The sequence below is a fragment of the Leptodactylus fuscus genome, chromosome 1 (genome assembly GCF_031893055.1).
Source record: "Leptodactylus fuscus isolate aLepFus1 chromosome 1, aLepFus1.hap2, whole genome shotgun sequence".
NCBI lineage: Eukaryota > Metazoa > Chordata > Amphibia > Anura > Leptodactylidae > Leptodactylus > Leptodactylus fuscus.
The window spans coordinates 7,067,700-7,094,340 of record NC_134265.1 but is presented as its reverse complement, the minus strand read 5'-3'; the positions used below and the strand labels follow the sequence as shown (position 1 = coordinate 7,094,340).

The 26,641-nt window shown below is 43.8% G+C and overlaps 2 protein-coding genes across 2 annotated transcripts in view; both read right to left on the bottom strand.

The window, feature by feature from the left end:
• Positions 1-25,204, bottom strand: part of LOC142194383 (uncharacterized) — a 386,321-nt gene extending 361,117 nt beyond the window's left edge. The window contains 1 exon segment of the mRNA XM_075263533.1: positions 25,093-25,204. Coding sequence (XP_075119634.1) covers positions 25,093-25,116 — 24 coding nt within the window. The 5' untranslated portion in view covers positions 25,117-25,204.
• LOC142199652 (uncharacterized) lies at positions 7,383-15,963 on the bottom strand. The gene is made up of 7 exons (XM_075269798.1): positions 15,900-15,963; positions 14,645-14,790; positions 14,335-14,514; positions 14,128-14,256; positions 12,926-12,976; positions 8,072-9,098; positions 7,383-8,023 (listed from the first exon to the last, which is right to left on the bottom strand). The coding sequence occupies exons 1-7, from the start codon at positions 15,961-15,963 to the stop codon at positions 7,383-7,385; spliced, it is 2,238 nt and encodes a 745-aa protein (XP_075125899.1).
• Positions 25,205-26,641: the final 1,437 nt, after the last annotated feature.

The window sequence follows — 26,641 nt, the reverse complement described above, 5'->3', positions numbered from 1 at the left end:
AAATAAAGTCACATCATTGAGCATTTTACACAAAACTCCAAAACTGGTGCGGACAGAAGTATTGGCGCCCTCAGCCTAATACTTGGTAGCACAACCTTTAGACACAATAACTGCGCACAACCGCTTCCGCTAACCAGCAATGAGTTTCTTACAAGGCTCTGCTGGAATTTTAGACCATTCTTCTTTGGCAAACTGCTCCAGGTCCCCCCTGAGATGTGAAGGGGGCCTTCTCCAAACTGCCACCAAGAGATCTCTCCTCCTCCACAGGTGTTCTATGGGATTCAGGGCTGGACTCATTGCTGCCACTTTACAAGTCTCCAGGGCTTTCTCTCACCACCATTTTCTAGTGCTGACCTGAAGTGTGTTTTGGGTCCTTGTCCTGCTGGAAGACCCCTGACCTCTGAGGGAGACCCAGCTTTCTCACACTGGGCCCTACATGATGCTGCACAATGTGTTGGTCGTCTTCAGACTTCATAATGCCATGCACACGGTCAAGCAGTCCAGTGCCAGAGGCAGCAAAGCAACCCCAAAACATCAGGGACCTCCGCCATGTCTGACTGTAGGGGGCGTCTTCTTTTCTTTTAAGGCCTCTTTTTTTTCCTGTAAACTCTATGTTGATGCCTTTTCCTACTTTTGTCTCCTCTGACCAGAGAACATTCTTCCAGAACGATTTTGGCTTTCTCAGGTAAGTTTTGGTAAACTCCGGTCTGGCTTTTTTCTGTCTCTGGGTAAGAAGTGGGGTCTTCCTGGGTCTCCTACCATACAGTCCCTTTTCATGCAGACGGATAGTACGGGGTGACACTGTTGTACCCTCGGACTGCATGGCAGCTTGAACTTGCTTGGATGTTAGTCGAGGTTCTTTATCCACTATCCGCATAATCTTGTGTTGAAATCTCTCGTCAATGTTTCTTTTGCGTCGACATCTAGGGAGGTTAGCCACAGTGCCATGGGCTTTACACTTCTAGATGACACTGTGCACGGTAGACACAGGAACATTCAGGTCTTTGGAGATGGACTTGTAGCCTTGAGATTGCTCATGCTTCCTCACAGTTTTGCTTCTCAAGTCCTCAGACAATTCTTTGGTCTTCTTTCTCTTCTCCATGCTCAATGTGGTCACACAAGGACACAGGACAGAGGTGGAGTCAACTTTAATCCATTTCAACTGGCTGCAAGTGTGATTTAGTTATTGCCACCACCTGTTAGGTGCCTCAGGTAAGTAACAGGTGCTGTTAATTACACAAATTAGAGAAGCATCACATGATTTTTCAAACAGTGCCAATACTTTTGTCCACCCCCTTTTTTATGTTTGCTGTGGAATTATATCCAATTTGGCTTTTTGACAATTCTTTTTGTGGTTTTCCATTGAAGACAAATTAAATGAAGAAAATACCAAAGAATTTGTGCTTGCAATCATTATCTGGAAGAACATGAGTATTATCTGACAGAATTGCAAGGGTGCCAATACTTTTGGCCAACACTGTATCTATCTATCTATCTATCTATCTCCTATCTATCTATCTATCTATCTATCTATCTCCTATCTATCTATCTATCTATCTATCTATTTATCTGTATTTGCTTCTATACATGTCTACCATTACACATACTAAAATTGTATTTTATAATGTGATGCTTAGGCCCGTTTCATATCTACGTTCAGGTTTCCGTTTGGGGAGTCTGATTGGACACTCCCTAAACAGAAACCTATATGCACCCCCTTGCGTCATACCTTTAAAAAAAAGAGTAGCAGCACCCTGCAACCACTATTATGCTCCACAGCCGCTGGAGTTGGGTGGGCCGCTATGGGACATAATATATATAGACACACACCTTCCACCTTCCTTCTCTCTCCCCCCCCCCCCCGCTAGCTAATGCGGACGATCAAAAGAAAAACTTAATTGCGCCGCCCCCCAAACTAACCCCCCACCCCCACCCCCCGGTCTTCAGTCCAGGGGAAGGGGGGCGTCTTTTGATCGACCGCCTCAGGCAGCAGAGGGGCTAGGTTCACCACTGCCACAAACCCTTCAGAAAATTCAGCAGAAGGCACAAAAAAAGGAGCAAAAGATTTGAGTGTGACTCTGGTTTGGGAGATTGAAATTAAAGCTCATAAATAATTTCTGATGGACAGGTATTTCTATAAACAAGTATCTAGCCCATGCTTCAGGACACTGGGACTTGGAGGTGGTTATGTAAGCCAACGCTAACTCCCTTTGAGTTACCGTCAGGGATGGAGCTGTGGTACCAGCGAGCGATATATCAGTTTACAATAGGTTTCCTGTAGCAGTAGGATGTGAACCCTTATCTTGTGCATGTACCCGGGTCCTCTTCTGTGGCACGTGGAAGCCTCTGATGTTCAGGGAGCACAACTGAAGTGTAGGCATTCTTCTCCGGGAAGGCAATACCTGTAAAAGGGAGAAGAGAAAAAAGAATAGGGCAAGCGGAAGAAGGGAGGGCGGAAAGTAAGAGGGTGGAGAAGAAGGGGCGAGGTTAGGTAGTCAAGGCATTTAGTGTTGCCTCTTGAACCCCAGGACCTAACCCAGGGGAAGGGTAAAGACAAAAGTGTTGTATGAACAAACCTTAAGGACAGGGATGTCCAAGTCAATATGTTTCTACTACATCAAACTTGTTATCAAGAAAAAAAATAACAAAAAATTTTATTAAATTCTCGGACAGAAACGTTGCTTATCGATTATGTCCTCGAGCTCTATGATTATGTGAGCTTACCAGCGGCTTCTTATCATACATGGAGTCTGATATGTTGTAATAAAATACACAATATAAAGAAATCATTTGGAGTGCCGTCCATCCTTTTCCTAAATTTCTCATCTATGCCAGCAGCCATCCCCCACTGCTCTGACACTTATCACCTATCCTGACCCCGCCATCACCAGAACAGGGCTCCTGCATTTATACTACTGCTCCAGTCATCTCTATGGGAAGGCTGATAGGAAGTAGAGCTCAGCCTTCCATTATCTCTGGCAGTCATTGGCATCATTCTATTCATTGGGAAGATGTAAACCTACAAATCTCATATACTAGGGGTTATAAACACACACCGTGCTGCTCAAAGAAACATATAATACCTATCAGGAATGGTAGTACTATAAATAATGGGACACGTTTTTATATCTATATTTCATCTTACAATATATGGATCCATAGCTGATCTTTATTTTCCCTTGTATAATTATCCACATTTTTTAGTGTTTATAAATTGTTGGCACTGCATATATTTATACACACATAAAATATATTGTTTAAGGGCTAGTTCACACGGACAAGAGGGGGCAGATTTTGTCACAAAATCCTCCTCACAATAGAGGTCTCTGTAGACCGCTAGCATTCTTTTTTCCACTAGCGGTTTGTTCCCACTAGTGGAAAAAAGAAGCGAGCTGCTCTTACTACAGGCGAATTCCACGGCTGATTCAGCAGCAGCGTCTACCTCGCTACAGCACCCTCCGGACTAGGCTCATTGATTTGGGCCTAATCCAGAGCGGAAATGTGCACACGCGGAATCCCCATGTGAAATAGCCCTTAGTGTGTGTGTATACAGTGGGGCAAAAAAGTATTCAGTCACCAATAGTGCAAGTTCCACCACTTAAAAAGATGCGAGGCGTCTGTAATTGACATCATAGGTAGACCTCAACTATGAGAGACAAAATGAGAAAACAAATCCAGAAAATCACATTGTCTGATTTTGTAAGAATTTATTTGCAAATTATGGTGGAAAATAAGTATTTGGTCAGTAACAAAATTTCATCTCAATACTTTGTTATATCCTTTGTTGGCAATGACAGAGGTCAAACGTTTTCTGTAAGTCTTCACAAGGTTGGCACACACTGTTGTTGGTATGTTGGCCCATTCCTCCATGCAGATCTCCTCTAGAGCAGTGATGTTTTGGGGCTGTCGCTTGGCAACACGGACTTTCAACTCCCTCCAAAGGTTTTCTATAGGGTTGAGATCTGGAGACTGGCTAGGCCACTCCAGGACCTTGAAATGCTTCTTACAAAGCCACTCCTTCGTTGCCCTGGCGGTGTGCTTTGGATCATTGTCATGTTGAAAGACCCAGCCACGTTTCATCTTCAATGCCCTTGCTGATGGAAGGAGGTTTGCACTCAAAATCTCACGATACATGGCCCCATTCATTCTTTCATGTACCCGGATCAGTCGTCCTGGCCCCTTTGCAGAGAAACAGCCCCAAAGCATGATGTTTCCACCCCCATGCTTTACAGTAGGTATGGTGTTTGATGGATGCAACTCAGTATTCTTTTTCCTCCAAACACGAAAAGTTGTGTTTCTACCAAACAGTTCCAGTTCCCAATACTCTTCTGGATCATCCAAATGCTCTCTAGCAAACTTCAGACGGGCCCGGACATGTACTGGCTTAAGCAGTGGGACACGTCTGGCACTGCAGGATCTGAGTCCCTGGCGGCGTAGTGTGTTACTGATGGTAGGCTTTGTTACATTGGTCCCAGCTCTCTGCAGTTCATTCACTAGGTCCCCCCGCGTGGTTCTGGGATTTTTGCTCACCGTTCTTGTGATCATTTTGACCCCACGGGGTGAGATTTTGTGTGGAGCCCCAGATCGAGGGAGATTATCAGTGGTCTTGTATGTCTTCCATTTTCTAATTATTGCTCCCACAGTTGATTTCTTCTATCCAAGCTGGTTGCCTATTGCAGATTCAGTCTTCCCAGCCTGGTGCAGGGCTACAACTTTGTTTCTGGTGTCCTTTGACAGCTCTTTGGTCTTCACCATAGTGGAGTTTGGAGTCTGACTGTTTGAGGGTGTGCACAGGTGTCTTTTTATACTGATATCAAGTTTAAACAGGTGCCATTACTACAGGTAATGAGTGGAGGAAAGAGGAGACTCGTAAAGAAGAAGTTACAGGTCTGTGAGAGCCAGAAATCTTGATTGTTTGTAGGTGACCAAATACTTATTTTCCACCATAATTTGCAAATAAATTCTTACAAAATCAGACAATGTGATTTTCTGGATTTGTTTTCTCATTTTGTCTCTCATAGTTGAGGTCTACCTATGATGTAAATTACAGACGCCTCTCATCTTTTTAAGTGGTGGAACTTGCACTATTGGTGACTGACTAAATACTTTTTTGCCCCACTGTACTTACTGTGTAAGCGGCCATTTTTCTTGTGGCCGCGGGCAAGCGCAGTTGGCTTTGCCCGAGGCCTAGAAGTTTGAACCCAGCTCCGGAAGAAGACGTGAAGACGCCGTTCCTGAAGAAGTTGGAGGCAGCGCTGGAGATTTTTCTCGCAGCATTGGGGACGCCCCCAGTGCTGCTTGAGCGCTGGGTCCCACCCCCAGTGCTACAAGAGAACTCATTTGCATACAGACAAAAACCGTGATTTCTACAGAACATCACGTCTGGGTTATATCATCGTTCATGACCAGGCAAAATGCCATTGCAGTTTTGGAGTTGATAGGATTCCATAAGAACTTTGATGAAACCAAAACTTCTAATAACTCAGTCCACTCATCATCTTATGAACATTTCCAAATTTTAGTAGTAATTGTCAATGATGAAAATAAAATAATAAACACAGTCCTTGGAATAAGCGGACATCTACAGGGTGTTAACGTTCCTTCAAGGTGTTGTGTAGAACATCGACCCCTTAGATCAGATTATTATTAATCAGTCTTTACCATTATATCGGACTCGAGGACAACTTTTCCTTCCCTAATCCTAAACCAAACATAGGTGAATTTCTATCCTATTATATAACAGTGTACAATATAATTTATATAACACATTTATCATCATACAAATAACGTAGAACAGGGCACTCACCGACCAGTAATTGTAAAAAATTTGGCAAACTTTATTTCATCGATTTTAAAACCAGCACTCGCATACGGGAGTCGAGTTAGATGGAACAAGTTAATCATGAAGCGACAGCTGTTTCGTGCATAGCGCACTTCATTTATCATCATAGTTGTGATTCGATGCATAATATTAGTATGATATATAACACTAATAATATTTCAATCACAGCTATGACATAATAGTACTTTAAGTATAATAAAATGATATATAGTTACACCATTGCCATGTTGGCTGGGAGTCTGTCATACAAATGACGGTATTTTCCAATGTCTTGCATTAGTGGTCAGAGCCAATCTATAAAGTTTTACAAAGCATGTTCGGAAACTAAAGAAGGTGCGTGTCCTATGAAAAATCTGCGCATGCACACTGCCTATAAAGTGCTTAGAGCACTATCTTAGATTCTCCTCGCCACTGATTCCTCCACACACGGATACTTACATCATATCTGTAAGGGAATTGCTAGAGTAGAAATTCCCAAGGAGCTGCAGGAAAAACCTAGAAGAAGGGGCACAACAAGACAGTGAGCCCTAAGCTGAACCCACCACTGCCCCTACCTGTTTGTCTCACTGCCCTAGGCAGCAGAGGACAACTGGTCGACAAAGCCCTTCCTGTATAGGTGACAACACAGAACAAAGACAAGACAAACAACAACAAAGGGAGGTCAACTAGCCAAGGGTCCGGTAACAGTCCAGCAATAGAGTACAGAATCAAAATCTAAGAGAATAGTCAAAAGGGTAAGCCAGAGGTCAGTAATATAATAGTAGCAGAAAGAGGAACTTAGCAGGGACAAGTCTAATGACAGAGTCTCAATAGCCAGCATGGCTGTGTGGGCTAATGGCTTGTATATAGGAAGCCAAAGACCCGCCCTAGGCTTGATTGGTAGACAGGCTGTCAATAACACAAGCCAGACTAGAATTAACCATTTGATGATCAGAGAGAAACATGATACAGGAGATGGTTGTGGTGAAAATTCAATTACAGAGGAGAGGTAATAGAGCAGTATTCACACAGTGCAATGAAAAACTCTAAGCAGAGAATCAAAATGAGCCCGCCTCCTGCGCCGCAACGTGCCTGCGGAGGGTGGTGCAGAGACCCGAAGAGGCAGAGACGTTACAATATGTGGGAATGTTTTTGCTTCTGCTTTTATGATTTTAAGCTGCTTTTTTTCATGTGATTTCTTTTCTATGTCTGTGGACACGTGGTCACTCACAGCAGAACTTACAGCCACGTGCTTGACATAGGCCTGCTGGGATCTCTCATCATCAATATCTGTTACTGCACCATTTACTATTTAAGGGGCAGAATTTCTCAAAGGATTGATGATCTGGAGAGGTTTCATTGCATATGGTAGTTTAGAAGAATATACAGAAGATATGAAAACATTATAGGCCGCAAAAATGCCACTCGTCAACCCCAGACTTGCCAAGAATAAAGAACTGCCACAAAAATGCAGGTGTGATTCCAATCCAAATATATTATTCTGTCAATGGGTTTAAGAAAAAAAGAAAATGGCTCCTACTCTAAATGAGCTGTTTATGTTTTAAGATGTGAATGGGGGTGGGGGTAAAACATTCGTGAAAAAGGAATTTTTTTCTGTGTGATTTCTCTGATGTTTAAACAGACTGACTTTAGAGGTAAAATATTTCCCACATTCTGGACATGAATATGGCTTCTCCCCTGTGTGAATCTTATGATGTCGAACAAGTTCAGAATTAGAGAGAAAACATTTCTCACATTCTGAACATGAATATGGCTTCTCCCCTGTGTGTGTCCTTTGATGTCTAATAAGTTCTGATTTCTCAATAAAACATTTCCCACATTCTGGGCATGAATATAGCTTCTCCCCCGTGTGAGTCTTTTGATGTCTAAAAAGTTTGGCTTTCTGTGCAAAACATTTCTCACATTCTGAACATGAATATGGCTTCTCCCCTGTGTGAATCTTTTGATGTTCTATAAGATTTGATTTTCCAGTAAAACATTTCTCACATTCTGGACATGAAAATGGCTTCTCTCCTGTGTGAGTTCTTTGATGACTAACAAGTTTTGATTTAGAAATAAAACATTTTCCACATTCTGAACATGAATATGGCTTCTCCCCTGTGTGAATTCTTTTATGTTTAACAAGTGTTGATTTACAGGTAAAGGATTTCTCACATTCTGGACATGAATATGGCTTCTCCCCTGTATGAGTCTTATGATGTTGAACAAGTTCAGAATTATAGAGAAAACATTTCTCACATTCTGAACATGAATATGGCTTCTCCCCTGTGTGTGTCCTTTGATGTCTAATAAATTCTGATTTCTCAATAAAACATTTCCCACATTCTGGGCATGAATATAGCTTCTCCCCCGCGTGAGTCTTTTGATGTCTAAAAAGTTTGGCTTTCTGAGCAAAACATTTCTCACATTCTGAACATGAATATGGCTTCTCCCCTGTGTGAATCTTTTGATGTTCAATAAAATGTGATTTTTTAGTAAAACATTTCTCACATTCTGGGCATTGAAGGGGCTGCTCTCCTGCGTGAAAATTTTGATGTAGAAGATCTAATTTCCGAGTTAAACATTTCCCAAATGTGTTCCCTGTATGAATTCTCTGATGTCTAACAAGTTCTGATTTAAAGGTAAAACATTTCTCACATTCTGGACATGAATGTGGCTTCTCCCCTGTGTGAGTTTTTTTATGTTTAAAAAGTGCTGATCTACAGGTGAAACATTTCTCACATTCCGGACATGAATATGGCTTCTCCCCTGTGTGAATCTTCTGATGTTGAACAAGTTCAGAATTATAGAGAAAGCATTTCTCACATTCTGAACATGAATATGGCTTCTCCCCCGTGTGAGTCTTTTGATGTCTAAAAAGTTTGGCTTTCTCAGCAAAACATTTTCCACATTCTGAACATGAATATGGCTTCTCCCCTGTGTGAAACCTTTGATGTTGAACAAGAATGGATTTCCTAGCAAAACATTTCCTACATTCTGAACATGAATATGGCTTCTCCCCTGTGTGAAACCTTTGATGTTGAACAAGATGTGATTTCCGAGAAAAACATTTCTCACATTCTGGGCATGAATATGGCTTCTCTCCTATATGAATTCTCCGATGTATAACAAGATATGATTTAGAGGTAAAACATTTCTCACATTCTGGGCATGAATATGTCTTCTCCCCTGTGTTATTTCTCTGGTGCATAACACTCCTTTTAAGTTTTTTAGTTCGCTTAACAGATTGTGATGAATTAGAAGAAAGATCTTTCTCCTGAAGCGCTGAGGATATATCTGGGGTAATGACATGTTCTTCATATGGATCTTGTGTGATACCATGATCCTCTGCTGTATAATCTGTAGATATCAGATGTCCCTCTGAGCTCCTGGTACAGTCATCTGACAAGAAGAAAAATGATGTTACTATTATAGAATAACAAATCTTTTTAAGTATCCGTGTAGCCGTGATCTACCGTCCACCTGGCTCACCCTACCAATTTTTGGACCACTTTGCTTCTTGGCTTCCCCACTTTTTATCCAGTGACATTCCTACCCTCATCATGGGTGACTTTAACATCCCTATTGCCCCCCCTCACTCCCCGGCTGCCTCACAGTTTCTCTCATTAACCACTTCTCTTGGTCTCTCACAATGTTCTTCTTCCGCCACACATATAGACGGTAACACGATTGATCTAGTCTTCCATCGACTCCTCACAGTCTCTAAATTTTCTAACTCTTCTCTGCCGCTTTCTGACCACAATCTTCTATCTCTCACCATCAGTGCTCTCTCCCCTTCACAAGACGCCCCTACCCATCACACATATAGGAACTTGCGTGCTATTGACACCCAGCACCTCTTAGATACTCTACAGTCCTCTCTGTCCCCCATCTCCTCAATCTCCTGTCCCAATCTGGCCACCAGTCACTATAATGAAACCCTCAAAAATGCATTGGATGAGGTTGCTCCCCCCTCCACTCGTAAAGTCCCACATAGGAAGCAGCAGCCCTGGCACACGCCACAGACACGATTTCTTCAGCGCTGCTCTAGGTGTGCCGAACGTCTCTGGAGAAAATCACGCTCACCTGCAGATTTCCTCCACTTCAAGTTTATGCTTAAAACATATAGCTCTGCCCTTCACCTCGCCAAACAAGACTATTTCACCGCCCTCATCTCTTCTCTCTCCAGCAACCCTAAAAGGCTTTTTGAAACCTTTCACTCCTTACTCACACCCAAGGTGCAGACGCCATTCACAGACCTTAGTGCTGATGACCTGGCCATGTATTTCCATGATAAAATTGATAAGATCCGTCAGGAAATTACTGCCCAAGCCCCAGGTGGCATTGACTCCCACACCTACGATAGTACTGTTCCCCTCACCAGCCGCACTTCAGACTGTCCATTCTCATCTTTTGAACCTGTCACAGAAGAGGAAGTCTCCCAGCTACTTTCTTCATCTCGCCCCACAACCTGCAGTAGTGACCCCTTCCCCTCACACCTTCTCCAATCTCTGTCCCCTGCTGTCACTATTTACCTTACTAAAATATTTAACCTCTCTCTCTCTTCTGGAATCTTCCCATCCTCCTTCAAGCATGCTGTTATAACCCCGCTACTGAAAAAACCCTCCCTGGACCCATCCTGTGCTGCTAACTATCGACCTGTCTCTAACCTCCCCTTCATCTCTAAACTTTTGGAACGCCTGGTCTATTCTCGGTTAATCCGTTATCTCTCTGCTAACTCTCTGCTTGACCCCTTACAATCTGGTTTCCGCGCTCTGCACTCTACTGAAACAGCTCTCACAAAAGTCTCTAATGATCTACTAAAGGCTAAATCCAATGGTGACTTCTCTCTTCTTATTCTTCTGGACCTCTCTGCAGCTTTTGACACTGTTGACCATCAACTTCTCCTCACTATGCTCCGCTCAGTCGGCCTCAATGACACTGCGCTCTCCTGGTTCTCCTCTTATCTCTCAGACCGTACTTTCAGTGTATCATTCGCGGGCTCTGTTTCCTCCCCTCTTTCCCTTGCTGTTGGGGTTCCTCAGAGCTCAGTCCTAGGCCCCCTGCTCTTTTCTCTCTACACAGCCCCCATTGGACAAACCATCGCCAGATTTGGCTTCAGGTACCATCTTTATGCTGATGACACCCAATTATACACATCTTCCCGTGACATCACCCCTGCACTCATACAGAACACCAGTGACTCTCTGCTGTCTCTAATATCATGTCCTCGCTCTATCTGAAACTAAATCTCTCTAAGGGTGCATGCACACTACGTAACGCCGGGCGTGTATGAGAGCCGTACACGCCGGCGTTACAGCAGGGCTGCCGAACACTTCCCATTCACTTCAATGGGAGCGCTCGTAACAGCGGCGTTTACGAGCGCTTCCATTGAAGTGAATGGGAAGTGTTCGGCAGCCCTGCTGTAACGCCGGCGTGTACGGCTCTCATACACGCCCGGCGTTACGTAGTGTGCATGCACCCTTAGACTGAACTACTACTGTTTCCACCATCTAACAGATCTGTCCCTGATATATCCATTGCAGTCTCAGGCCTTACTATAACTCCTAGGCAGCAGGCCCGCTGCCTCGGGGTCATATTTGACGCAGACCTTTCCTTCACCCCTCATATTGAATCACTCGCACGTTCATGTCACCTCCACCTCAAAAACATCTCCAGAATACGCCCTTTCCTTACCAGAGATACACTAAAGACACTTATTGTCTCTCTGATTCATTCTCGCCTTGACTACTGTAACTCCTTACTAATCGGTCTTCCCCTCACTAAACTCTCCCCTCTACAATCTATTCTGAATGCAGCGGCCAGGCTCATCTATCAGGCTAGACGCTACAGCGATGCCTCTGGTCTGTGCCAGTCACTACATTGGCTGCCTATTCATTATAGAATAAAATATAAAGTTATTACTCTCATCCACAAGGCTCTCCATAATGCCACACCTCCCTACATTTCTTCCCTCATCTCTGTCTACTGCCCAACCCGTGCTCTCCGCTCACTCAATGACCTAACACTTACATCCTCTATTATCAGAACCTCCCACGCTTGTATACAAGACTTCTCCCGAGCTGCACCACTTCTCTGGAATGCTCTACCCCGGACAATCAGATTAACTCCCAACTTCTACAGTTTCAAACGCAAACTAAAGACGCATCTTTTCAGACAAGCCTATCACAATTCCTAATGCACAAAATTGTCTGAACACTGTATAAGCAATGCCGCCCCTGCTACCTCTTGTGTCACCCCCTCTACCTCATAGATTGTAAGCTCTTTTGAGCAGGGCCCTCAGTCCCATTGTGTGAAATGACGTTCTTTGTTATGTATGTCTGTATCTGAACCCTATAAATTGTACAGTGCTGCGGAATATGTTGGCGCTATATAAATAAAATGTATTATTATTATTATAAGTATATTCTGCACTGAGCTGCCGCTGCCCAGTTCACTTCCACTGGGAAATCCGTCTGATACAAAGGGGAGAAATTTCCTTATGGTTGCTAAATCAGTTATTCCTAGATGTTGGTGTAGCCCTCGCACCTCTACTGTAGTTTAGTGAATTTAGGAACCCAACCAAATCTAGAGAATGAAGATCTTGGTGCTAGAGGATTCATCCACTCCCCCAAAAGCTATGATAATTTGGCAGCCAGAGATTATATTTCAGGGGTCTGACCAGCTTATCTAATTTGATTTCAAAAACTCCTCTGTTTGGGAGGGAAAGTTTTCCTCCTCTGCCAGTTCTTTCCTACACTGATGGGTTCCATGGTCCTCCTTTTCTTTCCTCTTCATTTTCCTCCCTTTTCCCCTCACCCCTCTGTAGTTGGTTTATCCTCCGTTCTGTAACCTTGCCCCATTGGCCTCCCATCAAGAGCTTAACTCAGAGCAATCATATACTCCTTCTGCATCGCTGGGTACCACTCTTTAGAGACTTCAACTCAGCAACTTCTACAGAGAAATCTTATTGTGTGGTTTTTTAGGCTTTTGTTGGGCATTTAGGCCCGATTGCACCTGCAGTCCCCTTCTATATAGTGGTGACTCCTCACCTGGGCGGGTCCCTGTAGGAATGTCCTCCTCACACTCCTCATCACCACTCACATAGGGCTCTGTAGTATTAATAGTGCTCAGATCTTTATCCTGATGGAAATTCTGTAATACAGATAATGGAGATGTCAGCAGAGAGTACAGATGGGAGAATCGATTCGTTAGGAGTCACATTCGACCTGAATATTATAAATTGGTCCGTTTTTAACTAAACTGAATACTATGCGATTGCTCTAGGGGGAACGAAAACGGCCGTCATGACATGTATTGTGCCGTGACACGTGTGTGACATCCGGGCATCACATGACATCACCTGACAACCTCTCAGCCAATAATGAGTGGTAGGTGGAGAGATTACAATGATGATGTCACACAATATAAGATACTGGGGGCAGGAAGAAGAGACATTGCAACGACACTGCTAATCTGAAAAATTTCTGTTTCTTAACCCCTTCCCTTCTCTCACCATACAGCCCAAAAGAGGTATCAGAAGGGGAGTATAAATGTTTTTTATTTTCATCACCTCCCCTGGACGTCCAGCAATTATATAATATTGTATAATAATTTTACTTCTTCTTGTAATCGAACCAAGCCGAGGGATTACTTTGTCTAAACGCGAGACAAACCAAATCTTCTGAGGTTTGTCCATCTTTACTGACTAAGTTGCTGGTTGAGCAGTTGCTGCCGTGCCACTTAATGAATCCTATTCCATGTTGCCAACTAATGTCATGTGCAGTCTTGAAGGAGGACACCTAGCCACCATTATTTCAATAGGAAAGCTGTCTCTTCTTGAAATCGTCATGTGAGCCTGTCCTTCTAAATGTCTATGGAGTAAAAGGTGCACATGACAGTCAATAGGCGGAACGGAAATAATGGGCAGAGGCAATAAATAGCTTTCATATCCCGCTTGGGATGTTTTTTGAGCACCAGTAGCCACAGCCTAGAAAGGCAGTAAGGCCCAGTGCTAGTACTAAGTTGCAGGCCCAGTTTCAACACCACATGGTACCCATCCAACTCCTCCAGTTTCTCCACACTAAACCATTTCCAAAAAACCACAGACACAAGGACTTCACAGCCCGTCTACACATCATAGGGAATATCTCCATCTACCTGATCATCATCCTGTGGAAGAAGAGGACTGGGACATCTCTCCGGTGTTGTCCTCTTACTGGATCTACCTGTAGGAAACACAGACAGGGACTGAATTCATTCTGTACATACAAATAATGGAAGTCCATGTGTATATAGTCGTGTCTATTACCTGCTGATGTGAGGGGCTGCTGGTCCTCCATCATCACCTCCTTGTACAGATCCTTGTGTCCTTCTAAATACTCCCACTCCTCCATGGAGAAATAGACAGCGACATCCTGACACCTTATAGGAACCTGACAACACAATGATACAGTCATCACCCCGACCCCTCCAGTTACTGTATAATGTCCCAGCATTCCCAGCAGTGTCACCTCTCCAGTCAGCAGCTCCAGCATCTTGTGGGTGAGTTCTAGGATCTTCTGTCCATTGATCTCCTCCTGTATCAGGGGGTGAGGTGGAGGCCCCAGGATTGGGCTCAGGGTTCCTCCATATCCTTCATACACAGGAGCCTGACAGCGCCCACTAGAGGTCTTCTTCACTACTGTGTAATCCTGGTTATGGGGAGACACATTAATAAATCTCACTACATACATGTCCAGAGTCCATCACCTCTCCAGTCATATCATCTGTTATTACTAGAGATAAGAATGATGTCATGATGACATCATCAGAATCTCTCACCTCTCCAGTAAGCTGGTAGATGATCTCTAGGGTGAGATTTAATAGACTTTCCGCCATCTTGTTCCTGTCTCTTTCCATCCTTGATGGATCAATCAGGAATATTCTCTTATATAGAAGATACTGAGAGGATTCTATATTGTAGGGACCTGAATGGAGAGAAGATGAGACAATGTAATCACTACACGGAATCCCATGGAATAAATAGAAGAGTTGAGTCCCATTATTATCACCACCTGCTACTTCTGACATCGGCAGCGTATAGCTCAGGAAGGGAGTGCCTTGTTGTGGGCCAGCTTAGTAGGTATATATCACTAATCACTGCATGGAATCCCATGTAATAAATTCAACACTTTTTATGAATACCAGGCGGGATCCATCCACCTCCTCCAGTTCTTACACACCAAGAAAACTAAAAATGTTATGCCTTTAAGAACATGGCAAAGCAAAAATAATAGATTTTTCCTTAAATGGATTTTATCCCGTGGAATTAGTAATGCCTAAAAAACACTATATAAATTTGGTATGGCATTAATTGTTCCGACCCATAGAATAATGATATCTTATTCATATTGTATGGGAAAGGGGGAAAAAAAGTAAAATGCAAAAAGCAATGCCATGTTCAATGTGTTCAAGCTGAGAGACACTTATGTCATCGTCACTTCATGTTACAAAAGAATTTCTCCATTCTGTCCTGGAAAACAACAGCAGCAGTGCAATAGAGCGACGGAACAGGAGGAGGACGAGAGGAGGGAAGTGCAGTTATATGTGACCGATTACAGGCAGAGAAATCATAGGAATAGGGGGAGGGAGAATTTCTGCACTGTGCTAGGAGAATGACTGCTGCAGTTTGTACAGGGTTCTACAGACACTGGGCAGTTAACCCTTTCATTGCCAATAACCTATATTATTTATTTTTTTAAAGTCTTTTTTTGTAATAGAGCAGTTTTTGTGGCTCTACATTGTCAGATTGATCTATGACTGTCCACAGAGTGTCTTACATTGTTTTTACTAAGTCAGTCCTGTTATTGAAGCATCTTTTGTAATGTTTTTTTTTTTGTTAAATTCATTCATTAAAAGTGAGGTTTTAATGAAAAAACACTGACACAGCCTGTACTACCCTGAACAATCTCAGTAGTTAAAACGTAACATCAGTTTCAGACAACTATTGACTTTCTGGCAGTATCTGTATCTTTGATAAATTCTGTTCTATACTTTAGTAACAAATTTTATCTCTTTCTATGAAACCCTGCATCACTTTCTTCTTTCCTTGCTTCTCTATTGAATTCTGTCCCTGTCTCGTGCCGGCTACGTCCATTCATTTCTATGCGAGCGTGATGTTCAGATCGGCTGATCCGAACAGTACTCGCTCATCTCTAATAACAATATGAAGTTCGGGTCACTCAGTCAGCGCTCCGCCTCCTCTGCCAGTGGCACAGGGACAAGTAGTCGGAGGACGAGCATCAGCAGCCAGTACAGTATCTGGAACATGAGGAACCCTCGTTTAAAAGAAAGAAAGAAAATCCCACAGTGGTCACAAAAATAACTGGAATCTGACAAAAGTAATAAGAAATAAAAATTCTATGAAAATGATCAAATGAAAGTCAGACTTTGCTTTTGGTTTCAAAAGAATTTTTTTTTAAAACTAAACCTCATGACACAGCCTGGACAGAAATGACGGTTCCCATAACTTAATATTTTGTTGCACAACCTTTTAAGGCAATCGCCGTGATCAGATGATTCCTGTAAGGGGGAGTTCACACGGAGTTTTTTGGTCCGGGTTTTGAGGCCGTATCCGCCTCAAAACCCGGAACAAAAAGATGGCTCCCATTGGTTTCAATGGTAGCCGCTCAGAAGAGCAGACGTGTCAATTCTTCAGGCTGAGTTGCCTCACGATTCGGCCTGAAGAAATCCCTTCTCCGGATTAAGCCCATTCATTGAGCCTAATCTGGAGGAGGGTGCGCGGCTAGATGCCGGTGCCGTGCACTGGCTTTCAGTTCCGTGACACGTTTTATAGATCTGAACCTGAGGCGGAGACCGCAAATAGGTCAGCAATCTGGGGCTGATATAGCGGGACTCTAGCTATTTTCGTGTCCCCTTCTCATACTATATATCTCAAAAAAGTAATTGTAGCGGCACCAGAAAATCTGCGTGTCATCCCATAAATTACACGGCAGAAACCCCTCTCCAGCCAAAAGGCTTCCTAATAAAATAAAGTGTACTGCTTCTCCAAGAAAACGACATTTTCCATCTATACAAGTTGCTGGCAGACGGGATTGTTTTTATACAGGGGGCTTCAGAGGCACTATATAATCCTATTCATATTATAAAGGTGAAAGTTTGTGAGTTTGGATGTTTGTGGGTTTGTTTGTTTGGATGTTTGTTCCTCAATCACAGCCAAACGGCTGAATGGATTTTGGGGAAATTTCACACACACACACACACACACACACACACACACACACACACACACACACACACACACACACACACATATTTGCCAGGAAAAGGTAGTAGGCTACATTAAATGTGGGTCACTCACCCCAAATCGCCACCGTGACCCTCCAAACAATCCTCTGGCTCGGCTGCAGCAGCTGGCATTCCGCCAGCAATGGTCTGTGCACGCACCTCCTATTGGTGCATGGCAGGCTGTGGGCGGGCTCTGGAGCCAGGGCTGCAGCACCATAGGTTGGGGGCTGAAGGTGGGCATGCCGATTCAGCAGGGAAACACTGAGGAAGATGGTGGCAGCCCACATGGTCCCGGCGCCGCAGCTGTCCCAGCCCACCTACACAGCTCGCGGACGGAGGAGGCTGCTGCAGCCGACACACCACAGGTAAGTGCAGCGGGTACAGTGGGTGTCCCTACGTCGGGGTCCCCAGTGATCAACCACATTCCCCAGCTTCATGTCCCCCCACCCTTCATCGGCCCCAGCGTAGTTGGCCTCACCTTGCCACGCTCCCCAGACGCTCTCTCCGCTCGCTCGCTCGCTGCACATAGGTGTCGGGCGGCTGGCTCCGTATGGCAGGTACACTGCAATACAGGCGCCGGTATTCGGCAATGCACTGTATAATACCGGCGCCTGTATTGCAGTCTACCTGCCTAGGCTGCAATACAACCGCACGCCTGACAGTCCAGGGAGGCAGCGCGAGGCTCCGGCTGTCATAGCAACCTGACGCCAGTCCTCGCTCTGCCTCCTATATGCCACACGCAGCCAGCCGCCCAACACCGATGTGCAGCAAGCGAGTGGAAAGAGCGACAGGGGAGCATGGCAAGGTGAGCCCAACTACACTGGGGCCGATATGTGTGGGGGGGGGACATGAAGCTGAGGGGACATGAAGCTGGGGGCAGAGATGGGGGGACAAGAAACTGGTGGCAGATGAAGGGGGGGACAAGACACCGGGGGCAGAGATGGGGGGGGGGACAAGAAACTAGGGCCAGAAATGGGGGGACAAGAAACTGGGGACAGAGATGGGGGGACAAGCAACTGGAGGCAGCAAAGGGGGGACAACAAACTGGGGCCAGAGATGGGGGTGGACAAGAAACTAGGGGCCGATGAAAGGGGGAACAAGAAACTTGGGGCAGAGATAGGGGAACAAGAAACTGGGGTCAGATGAAGGGAGGGACAAGAAACTGGGGGCAGAAATAGGAGGACAAGAAACTGGGGGCAGAGATGGGGGGCCAAGAAACTGGGGGCAGACATGGGAGAACAAGAAATATAAGCGGTTCAGCGCCACCGCCAACCCTCAGACGAAGTCGCGGGTAACTGCTAGTGTGTATATATATATATGTATCATCTTCTCAGTCTCTGCATTGGACCATTAACCGGTGCAGTCTCTGCATTGGACCATTAACCTCTTTTTTCAAAACTGACATGTGTCACTTTAAATGGCAATAACTTTGAGACGCTTTAACTTACACAAGTGATTTTGAGATTGTTTTTTTCGTAACACCTTATACTTCATGTTAGTGGTAAATACTAATCAATATTTTTGCATTTATTTATAAAAAAAAACTAGGAAATTTGATGGAAATTTGAAAAAAATTGCAATTTTCAAAATGTGAAATTCTCTGCTTTTCAGGCAGATAGTCATACCATCCAAATACATGAATAAATATTATCTCCCATATCTCTGCTTTATATTGGCATCATATTTTGATTGTCTTTTAATTTATTTTGGACGTCACAAGGCTTACAAGTGTAGCAGCGATTTTCCAGATTTACAAGAAAATTCTCCAAACCAATTTTTTAGGGACCGCTTCAGTTCTGAAAGGAATTATAAAGGCTTGTATAATAGAAACCCCCATAAATCACCCCATTTTCAAAACTGCACCCCTCAAATTATTCAAAACAGCATTTGGGATGTTTGTTAACCCTTTAAGCATTTCATAAGAATAAAAATAATATGGCAGTGAAATTTAGACATTTCATTTTTTTTCACTAATTCATTCATTTAGACCTAAAATTAACACATTCACAAAGGGTTAAAGGAGAAAATGCATCTGACAGTTTATTGTGCAATTTCTCCCGTGCACAGAAATACCCCACATGTGGGTGTAAACTGATTTTTGGGCACACGGCAGTGCATGGAAGGGAAGGAGCGACACTGGGTGTTTGAACAGCAGATTTTGCTGGAATAATTTTCAGCGCCATGCCTTATTTGCAGAGACCCTAGAGTACCAAAACAATGGAAACCCCCCAAAAGTGACCCCATTTTAGAATCCACACCCCTCACAGAATTCATCAAGGGGTATGGTCAGCATTTAGACCCTACAGTTGTTTCACAGATTTTACTAATATTGGGATGTGTAAATGAAAAATTACTAAAATGTCACTTTATCTCCAAAGTTTTAATTTTCACAAGGGGATAAAGGAGTAAAAGCCCCCCACAGTTTGTTAAACAATTTCTCCTGAACACGGCAATACCCCATGTGTGGCCATAATCTGCTGTATGGGGACATGGCGGGGCTTGGAATGGAAGGAGCGCTATTTGGCTTTTGGATGGCAGATTTTGCTGGAATTATTTTTAGGTGCCATGTCGCATTAGCAGAGCCCCTAGACTACCAATACAGTGGAAACCCCCTAAAAGTGACCCCATTTGGGAAACTACACCCCCCACAGAACATATTAAAGGGTAGAGTGAGCATTTTGACCCTACAGCTGTTTCACAGATTTTATTAACATTGGGCCATGAAAATGAAAAATTACTTTTTTTCCAACAAACTGTCAATTTAGCCCCAAATTTTTAATTTTCACAAGAGGATAAAGGAGAAAAAGCTCCCTAAAGTTCATTACACAATTTCTCCTGAACACAGAAATGCCCCATATGGGGTCATAATCTGCTGTATGGGAACATGGCGGGGCTCAGAATGGAAAGAGCGTTATTTGGCTTTTGAAGGGCAGATTTTACTGGAATATTTTTCAGATCCCATGTCGCATTTGCAGAGCCCCTAAAGTATCAATACAGTGGAAACCCCCTAAAAGTGACCCCATTTTGGAAACTACACCCCTCATAGAATTTATCTAGGGGTAGAGTGAGTATTTTGGCCTCACAGGTGTTTCACAGATTTTATTAACATTGGGACGTGAAAATGAAAAATTACTTTTTTTCCCAATAAATCGTCAATTTAGCGCCATAGTTTTAATTTTGCAAATAGTTTAAGAATTAAAAGCCCCCCACAGTTTGTTACACAATTTCTTCTGAACACGGCAATACCCCATATGTGGCCAAAATCTGCTGTATGGGTACATGGTGGGGCTCAGAATGGAAAGAGCGCTATTTGGATTTTGGAGGGCATATGTTGCTGGAATAGTTTTCAGGGGCCATGTCACATTTGCAGAGCCCCTAAAGTACCAGGACAATGAAACTCCCAAAAGTGACCCCATTTTAGAAACTACACCTGTCAAGGAATGTATCAAGGGGTATTATCATTTTGAGCCTAAAATGCTTCCCAAAAATTAATGTACAAAATGAAAATTGAAATTTTTAAAAATCTGCCATTTCGGTGCCCAATACGTTGCACCCACTTTGTGTTGTCAGAGACCTGCACTCCTAAAACTATTAAGTGGGCCATCCCGGGGGTCAAAAAATTATATATGTGGGTGTAAACTGCTGCTTGGGCACACAGCAGGGCTCAGAAGGGAAGGACCACTGTGCGTTTTAGCTTTTGGGATACAGATTTAGAGGGACTTTCTGGGCACCATGTTGTTTTTGCAGAGCACTGGAGGTGCCAGTAAACTGGAATTCACCAAGAAGTGACCCCATTTTGTAGGGGCAATTTTAGGGTCTCTGCAAATGTGACATGGTGTCCAAAAACAAAGAATCTAAATCTGCACTCCAAAAGCACATATTGCTCCTTCACATCTGCACCCTGCTGTGTACCCAAATGGCGGTGTATGCCCACATGTATGACACTGGTGTACCCCGGATAACGTACTTAATGCCATATGTGGGTAGAAATGGCTGTTTGGGCACAGCCGGGCACAGAAGGGAAGGAGCGCTATTTTGGTTTTTGGAGCACAGTTTGGTTTTTGGACGTCATGCCACTTTTGCAAAGCCCCTGAATTGCCAATAAAGTGGAATCCGCAGACATGTCACCCTATTTTGGACACTACCCCACCGATGGGATTTATCAAGTGGTGTAGCGAGAATTTTTAACCCTTGAGTGTTGCATTTATTTAGTTTCCAGAAATGAAATCGCAACTGATAGAGAAGTTAAAAATGAAAATTTTACAGATTTGCCATTTCAGTGTGCAACATGTTGCGCCCGACTTATGTCAGCAGAGACACTCCAAAAACTGTTAAATGGGTATCCCGGGCAAAACAGCTTTTAGAGCGTTCATCTCTGATACAAGTTGGGCACAACATATTACGCACAGAAATGACGTATTCCTGGAAAAATTGGTATTTTCACCTCTCACAATCAGCTGCGTATTCATTTATGGATAATACGTTATAGCAACACTTGGGGGTTAAAAATACTCTCTGTACCCCTGGATAAATCCTTCAGGGGTGTAGTTTCCAAAATAAGGTCACATATCAGGGGATTCCACTTTACTGGCATTTCAGCTCTGCAAAAGTGTCATGGCATCCAAAAACCAAACCGTCTGTGCTCCAAAAACCCAATAACCCTTCTTCCCTTCTGTGTCCGGCTGTGCCCTAATATCAGTTTATACCCACATATGACATTATGTCCGTTATCCCGGGTACACCAGTGTCATACATATGTCATACATGTGTCATAAACTGCAGTTTGGGCGCACAGCAGGGCGCAGAAGGGAAGGAGCGCGATGCGGCTTTTGGAGTACAGATTCAGATGTTTGGTATCTGGGCGCCATGTCATGTTTGTAGAGCCTGTAAGGTACCAGAAAAGTGGATTCCCCAAAGGAGTGACCCCATTTTGAAAACTGCACCCCTCAAAGAATGTATCAGGGGGTGTAGTGAGTATTAGTATCCCGGACGTGACTGCACAGCGGATGGCGAAGAGTGAATATATAAGCTGTGCGGAGGACATTGCAGACACCAAATTCCCTACTATGTCCCCGTAGCTCCTATGATTGGGGGAGTCACTCTGGGGGTCACTTTGGGGGTCACTTCTGGTGTCTGTTCCCTCATAAGCTGTAAATCTGGGGTGTCCCCTGATATCCGCTCGCACAGCTTATACATTCCCTTCCTGACGCAGCCAGTTGTGTTCAAATAATTTGGCGATTTTTGCGGACTTTTGTCTTCACATTGCTAGATGCTATATTTTCTTTATGTTTCTGGTGACGCGGCCATATAAGGGCTTGTTATTTGCGGGATGAGATGCATTTCGTAATGACACCGTTTTTGGGTGTCTACATCTTATTGAATACATTTTATTAACCCTTTTTTGCTGGATTTAGAAAAAAAAAATCAATCCTGGCATTGAGTTTTACTTTTTTAATTTTACACCATGCAGCGTACAGTATAAGTAACATGTTCCCTTTATTCTGCGGGTCGGTACGGTTACGGCGATACCTCATTTATAGTATTTTTTTATGTGTTACTAGTTCTGCAGAGGAAAAACACATTTGGGGACATAAATCAATGTTTTTTGCATTGCATCTTCTAAGAGGCGTAACATTTTTATTTTTCGGTTGACAGTGTTGGTTGAGGGCTTATTTTTTGCGGGACAACCTGCGTTTTTTATTGGTACTGTTGTCGGATGCATATGACTTTTTGATCACTTTTTATAGCATATTTTGTATGGTGAGATGGCGAAAAATCATTACTTCCGGCGAGTTTTTTCCGTTTTTTTTTTCCGGCGTTCGCCGTGTACATTAAATATTATTTCAGTTTTATTGTACAGATTGTTACGGACGCGACAATGCCAAATATGCATTGTTTTTATTACTTTTTAGTTCTTTTTTTATATAATTCATTTTCTATAGAGAAAAAGGGATTTTTGGGCTTTATAACTTTATTAGTTTTTTTCATACACTTCATTTTTTTTTTTTTTTCTTTTTTTTTTACTTTTTCATGTGTCCATTTAGGACACTTCAATCAGCAATACTTTGCTGATATAGAATGCCATGTGAGACACAGCCTGCAGATGTCCCACATGGCATTCCGTAGCAGGATGTCAGGCTGTGTAGACGCACAGCCTGGCATCAGAAGGTCCTGGCAGGATCACCAGGTATGTGGGGGCTCCGGGCAGTCTGGGGTCACTGGCCAGACCCCAGACTACCTTTTACTGCTATCGGCACCCTCCGATCTCGCCGCGGGGGGTGCCGATCAGCTTCAATTGTCGGCGGATGCCTTTCGATCGCGCCGTGATGTTTCACGGCGCGATCGAAAGGGTTAAAACGTCCAGTCGGACTCAGTTCCGACTGGACGTTATTGAGGAAGTCAATCCCCGCACCCCTCCCCCCGCGAAATAGGTACCTAAAGACAGGACGTATTTTGACAATAGTCCGATCTTTAGGTACCTGGACCGCAGGCCGTAAATTTACATACGGCGGTCCTTAACCGGTTAATAAAGATGAAAGTGTTCATTGCACGGCTAACCGTATAAGACCCTGTTCACATAGCGGAATTTGCGGCAGATTTTGCAGCAGATCCTACCCTCATTGTTTACTATTGGAGGCATAGATGGGAGCAGGACATTGACAATCTTTCCACGGATTCTTCAGCTGATTCAGCCAGGGAGGCCGCGGCTTCAGCTCCCCCACTGGTTAGACTCATTCATTTGGGCCTAGTCAGTGGCAGAAAGGTGTAACAGCCTACTGATGCTCTGCATCCACCACCGTGAGCCGGGGGCAGAATATAAGGAGGAATCAGATGTCCACCTCAAATTCCTCTTTACTTTCCGACTTCTGAACAGGTTCTATCTACTTGTATTGAATGGACTGTATTACACAGTAGGTCTGCCTTAGCAAAACACCGATTTCGAGTGTTTTATTTTGCTGCGGTGCACATGAGTTGCTACTAAAGGGGCCCACTGAGGCTCTGTTGTCCTAGGGCCTACACAAATCTGAATCCAGCCCTGTGTGCTGTGCACACCAATACTTTTTGTGTATTTGATGTATTTCCTTAGACCATGCTAGGACTAAGGGATTTAAAGGTCCCAAAACACGTCAGTTGCGTCTTTTAAATCTTCTTTGCACCATGTGAAGGAATTTTTTAATATATATGGATTAAAGGCTGATTTTTAAGAAGTCGGGCTGTGGATTCGCACCTCTTTTTTCAATCAATACTTTTTGTGCCTATGACTGTGCAGGGACCAGAAAAGTCACTGCTCTGCCATAGACTGACAATAAGGAACGGGATGTCACTGCTCTGCCATAGACGGACTGTTTTTTATGTTGGTATCCCCCCCTTGGTCTCTGATTATTATTTTAATTATTATTATATTAATTGTTCATGGGTGTCCACAGTGGAGCATAATAGAGTGTCTAGGAATGCGGGGGGCGGGAGGAGGGGTCTTCAGTGTCAAAAGTTTGCTGTGGCCCCGCCATTCCTAGTTACGCCACGTTTATCTTTATTTCTCTTATTTGTTCTCACCTATAACAGTATTACATGATACTGCAGCAATCGGTGACTGAGGGGAATCAGTGACCCTTCTATACATTATATAGTGGTGACTCCTCACCTGGGCGGGTCCCTGTAGGAATGTCCTCCTCACACTCCTCATCACCACTCACATAGGGCTCTTCCTGTATTCTCATAGATATAGCATTCTGTACATACAAATACTGGAAGTCCATGTGTATATAGTCATGTCTATTACCTGCTGATGTGAGGGGCTGCTGGTCCTCCATCATCACCTCCTTGTACAGATCCTTGTGTCCTTCTAAATACTCCCACTCCTCCATGGAGAAATAGACAGCGACATCCTGACACCTTATAGGAACCTGACAACACAATGATACAGTCATCACCCCGACCCCTCCAGTTACTGTATAATGTCCCAGCATTCCCAGCAGTGTCACCTCTCCAGTCAGCAGCTCCAGCATCTTGTAGGTGAGTTCTAGGATCTTCTGTCCATTGATCTCCTCCTGTATCAGGGGATGAGGTGGAGGCTCCAGGATTAGGCTCAGGATTCCTCCATATCCATCATACACAGGAGTCTGACAGCGCCCACTAGAGGTCTTCTTCACTACTGTGTAATCCTGGTTATGGGGAGACACATTAATAAATCTCACTACATACATGTCCAGAGTCCATCACCTCTCCAGTCATATCATCTGTTATTACTACAGATAAGAATGATGTCATGATGACATCATCAGAATCTCTCACCTCTCCAGTAAGCTGGTAGATGATCTCTAGGGTGAGATTTAATAGACTTTCCGCCATCTTGTTCCTGTCTCTTTCCATCCTTGATGGATCAATCAGGAATATTCTCTTATATAGAAGATACTGAGAGGATTCTATATTGTAGGAACCTGAATGGAGAGAAGATGAGACAATGTAATCACTACACGAATCCCATGGAATAAATAGAAGAGTTATTATGAACACCAGGTGGGCTCCATCCTCCTCCTCCTCTAATTCATTTACAGCAGACCAATTCCTGCAGTGAGGTGCAGCGCTGACACTCCCCGACGGCACTCTCACCTCACTGCTGTTTCGTCTTCACGATCCATCCACCTTCCCTAGGTCTCCACGCCAACAACACTGGCAAGCTCCGATAGCATGTTTGCATTGGGACTACTTCTGGCCTGTCTACTCCGATGTACCGTTTCAACACACCACGAACACGTAACGGTGGATAATAATGTCACCAATCTGCCTTACTGCCCACCTTAGAATTACCCGGCGTCCCTTCACATAAACTAGAACTCAGGATTGGCGTCCCTGTTCTACTCATGTGTAATCTGGATGCCCCCGATTGTGTAATGGCGCGAGGCTACGTGTCACTACTAGGAACAAATCTCATTGCAGCCACTACAGGAGCAGCTACAGGTGACAGTGTGTTAACCCCGCGCATCCCAATTATACCAAATCATTTCCCATTACAATTCACACGACTACAATTTCCCCTTAAATTGGCTTTTACAATGACCATTAATAAATCCCAAGGACAAACGCTGAAAGTAGCCGGAATGCATTTACCACACCAGGCTCCTCACATGGACAACTGTATGTGGCTGCTCAAGAGTATCCTGTGCCCAAAACTTACATGTACTGGCGGAAAATAACAAATCCTACAATGTCCTATATCCAAGTATATTCACTTGTAATCCCTCTGTCCCAAAGACACCATGTACAGTTTATACCAACACCGTATATATAGCAGCTGAAATACAAATTACATTCAACACAAAAGTCTCACGTATTCTCAGAATTACAGCAAAAACAAGATAGACAGTTACATTTCATATCCCATCCCTTATACACAGTACGAAAACCTTACCCGCGCCTGTATATACCCACTTGTACAATCACCGCAGACGAAGTCACGGGTAACAGCTAGTATTATATACAGTCCTATGAAAAAGTTTGGGCACCCCTATTAATCTTAATCATTTTTAGTTC